A 2880-nucleotide genomic window follows, 5' to 3' on the forward strand; every position below is an offset into this window, starting at 1 on the left:
GAGGGTGAGTTATAGTAGGGTGATGGGAGTGGGGGTGAGTTATAGTAGGGTGGCGGAGGTGAGTTATAGTATGGTGGTGGGGGTGGGGGTGACTTATAGTATGGTGGTGGGGGTGGGGGTGACTTATAGTATGGTGGTGGGGGTGGTGACTTTTGTGGCTTCTTGGGAGGTGGCGGAGGTGGTGGCCTATACTTATGACGTGGAGGTGGAGGAGAACGATGGTGATGGTGATCGTGATCGTCGTCATCGTCATGATCGTGATCGTGATCATCATCGTCGTCATGATCGTGATCGTCATCGTCATCATGATCATGATCGTGATCATTGTCCCTATCATTTGAGGTTGCAATTGATAAGGTGAGAGAACATGTCACCAGGAGAAGAACAACGGTGACAAAAGTAAATAGTGACCTCATTTTCATCCTAAACTTTTTCCTATTCCGAAAGGCTTTTTTGATTGTGCTACTACTAAAGCTTCCGTCTCTCTTATATAGTTGCTTAATCAATCATGCAAACTATATAGCTAGTATGTACGAGTAACGCTTTCACAATTAATGAATGTAAAAAATACCATTTGAAAACTCTTAATTTAATAAATTGAATAATATATATAACACTGACAAACCCTTTAATGTTTTCACGTTGCACTTAACTGGTTTCTTATTTTCCATAAATCTCTCTCAGAATACAGTGAATTTTATCAAACAAATTAAACAGATATACAGTAACTTATAAGACATGTTAGTGTATTTGTTTTTAACATAATTAAAGGAATTAACATACGAAAAAGAAAAGAGAGATTCTCTAAACTAAAAAGTACGATGATGTTTTCTTTATAAATGTTTGAAACTAAATTTGATGCTTAGTTATATATATTTAGTATAATTTTCTTTTATATTATACTGTAACATTCCAAAAATTACAAATATAACTATATTATTAAGTGAGCAAGAGTGTTTGTATTTGTTAGATATAACTTTTAAGATGGCTAATAAATTTATAATATATATGTATATGTAACCTTATAATTTAATGATAAAATGTTATATTAACCTCATATATACTATTTACAACTCTTAATTAACAAAATAAAGTTGAAAGTATCAATTAGCAACTTCTAGCTCAATGAATGATAGAGTTACTTACACATGCACTTTATGAATGAAGAAAAAGAGAAAAGAAGAAGAAAAAAACATAAAATTACAAATAACTTATGCGTGTTTATTCTCTCAATGTTTCAAATTTGTAGTTTTTGTAACAAGTGTATAAAAAATCTTCATTAGTTATTAAGAGAATTTGATAATTTTAATTGAAAATAAGTGTAAATAGATTTTATCCCTGTTAATGTACGTCGGTAAAATATGTGTAAATGGTGAGGTAGATTGGTTATAGTAGTTCTTGTTTGGACCAATCGGTTAATAGGTAGTAAATTAATAGTAACGTTGACATTAACCTTATTTTCTTTAAAGCTTTAAAGAAAACAAACCACACGTTAACGAATTTTATAGATATTTAGTCAAATTAAATATGTATTCCTAAATTTAATATATGTAATATCCCTTAATTATTATTTAAGACAAATTACTAACAATTATTTAAAACTTAGTTAAATTATTTTAGATTATTCTTATACATACTTAATTAGATTACAAATGAATTCTTTCTTTGTGAAAATTATCAAAATTTATCTCGATTTTAATGAAAAATCTTTATATTTAATAAGAATATGAGTATGAATAATATTTGATATTTTAAATTAGATATAGAGATGGTGTGTATATATCTCTCTCGTCTCCTTCCCCATATATAATCATTTCGTGCATTAAAACATGTGCAATGTATTCAGAAATGATGTAACAAGTACAAACTCAATATGTATACATTCACATAGCAATACAGCACATAAACATGTTCAACAAATATATCAAATATTTAGCATAAGAACATGTAACACACCAACAACATAAACATGTAATACACCAACAACATATGTGTTTTATTAAGCAATGTGTTGTCATCATCAAAAACCAGAGTGATATAGATATTGTGTTGTCAACAATCTCAGTAGCCGAGAGTCATTTGTGATCGTTCGGTCTTTCAAGTGTGTTCGGTCTAAACTGAATTCCCCTTCTATAGAGTTTTTCAGTTAATGACTAATTATGTATAATGGAAAATAATGTTCGATCTAAGTATAGTTTTCTATTTTCACTTAGTAGTCAGCCTAGATAAGGTGTTCTATATAGTTTAAACCTTCGACATTATAATTATTCTCAGTTTATAAATAATGTTCTGTTATTTCAGTGATCGATCCTACTTGTACATTTGGTATAAGTTCAGAGTGCTTGGTCTTGCATTAGTACTTGGTTTCTTAGTAGTGCTCGATCTTGCACTAGTAGTGCTTGGTCTTGTACTAGCAATCGATTTCTTAAGTAGTGCTCGGTCTTGTACTAAGCACTCAGTTTCTCAAAAGTGTTAGGTCCAATTCGATAGTGTTTGGCCCTAGTCAATAATGTTCGGCCTAAGCCAATGGTATTTAGCCTAAGACAATAGTGTTCGGCATAAGCTAATAATGTTCTGTCTAAGCCCTTAGTGTTCGATCTAAGTTAATAGTGTTTGATATCTAGATCATAAGAGTTCGGTCTAAAATTCAAGTTTCGGTTTAGCTTTAGAATTCAGTTGTTATGGTGTTCGACTTCAAAGACGTTCGACTCATGCTTGAGTCTTACTCTTGGCATGACCATTCGGTCATGATCTCATATATGGAGTGATCTTCTGTTCGGTCTTTTTCACAGATTATGATAAGCGTTTCCGTTCGGTCGTATTCAAGGGTTGTGATTGTTTTACTGTTCGGTTTGATTTTAATTTAAATATATTATGGAT

The 2880-nt window shown here is 31.3% G+C and overlaps 1 protein-coding gene across 1 annotated transcript in view; it reads right to left on the reverse strand.

Annotated features, from left to right (window-relative positions):
• The window catches only part of LOC106772680 (extensin-1), a 4252-nt gene extending 3807 nt beyond the window's left edge, over positions 1–445 (reverse strand). The window contains exon 1 of the mRNA XM_014659262.2: positions 4–445. Within this exon, the coding sequence (XP_014514748.1) occupies positions 4–422 (419 nt within the window). The 5' untranslated portion in view covers positions 423–445. The remainder of the gene's footprint in view (positions 1–3) is intronic.
• Positions 446–2880: the final 2435 nt, after the last annotated feature.

This window comes from Vigna radiata, chromosome 1, assembly GCF_000741045.1.
Source record: "Vigna radiata var. radiata cultivar VC1973A chromosome 1, Vradiata_ver6, whole genome shotgun sequence".
Taxonomy (NCBI): domain Eukaryota; kingdom Viridiplantae; phylum Streptophyta; class Magnoliopsida; order Fabales; family Fabaceae; genus Vigna; species Vigna radiata.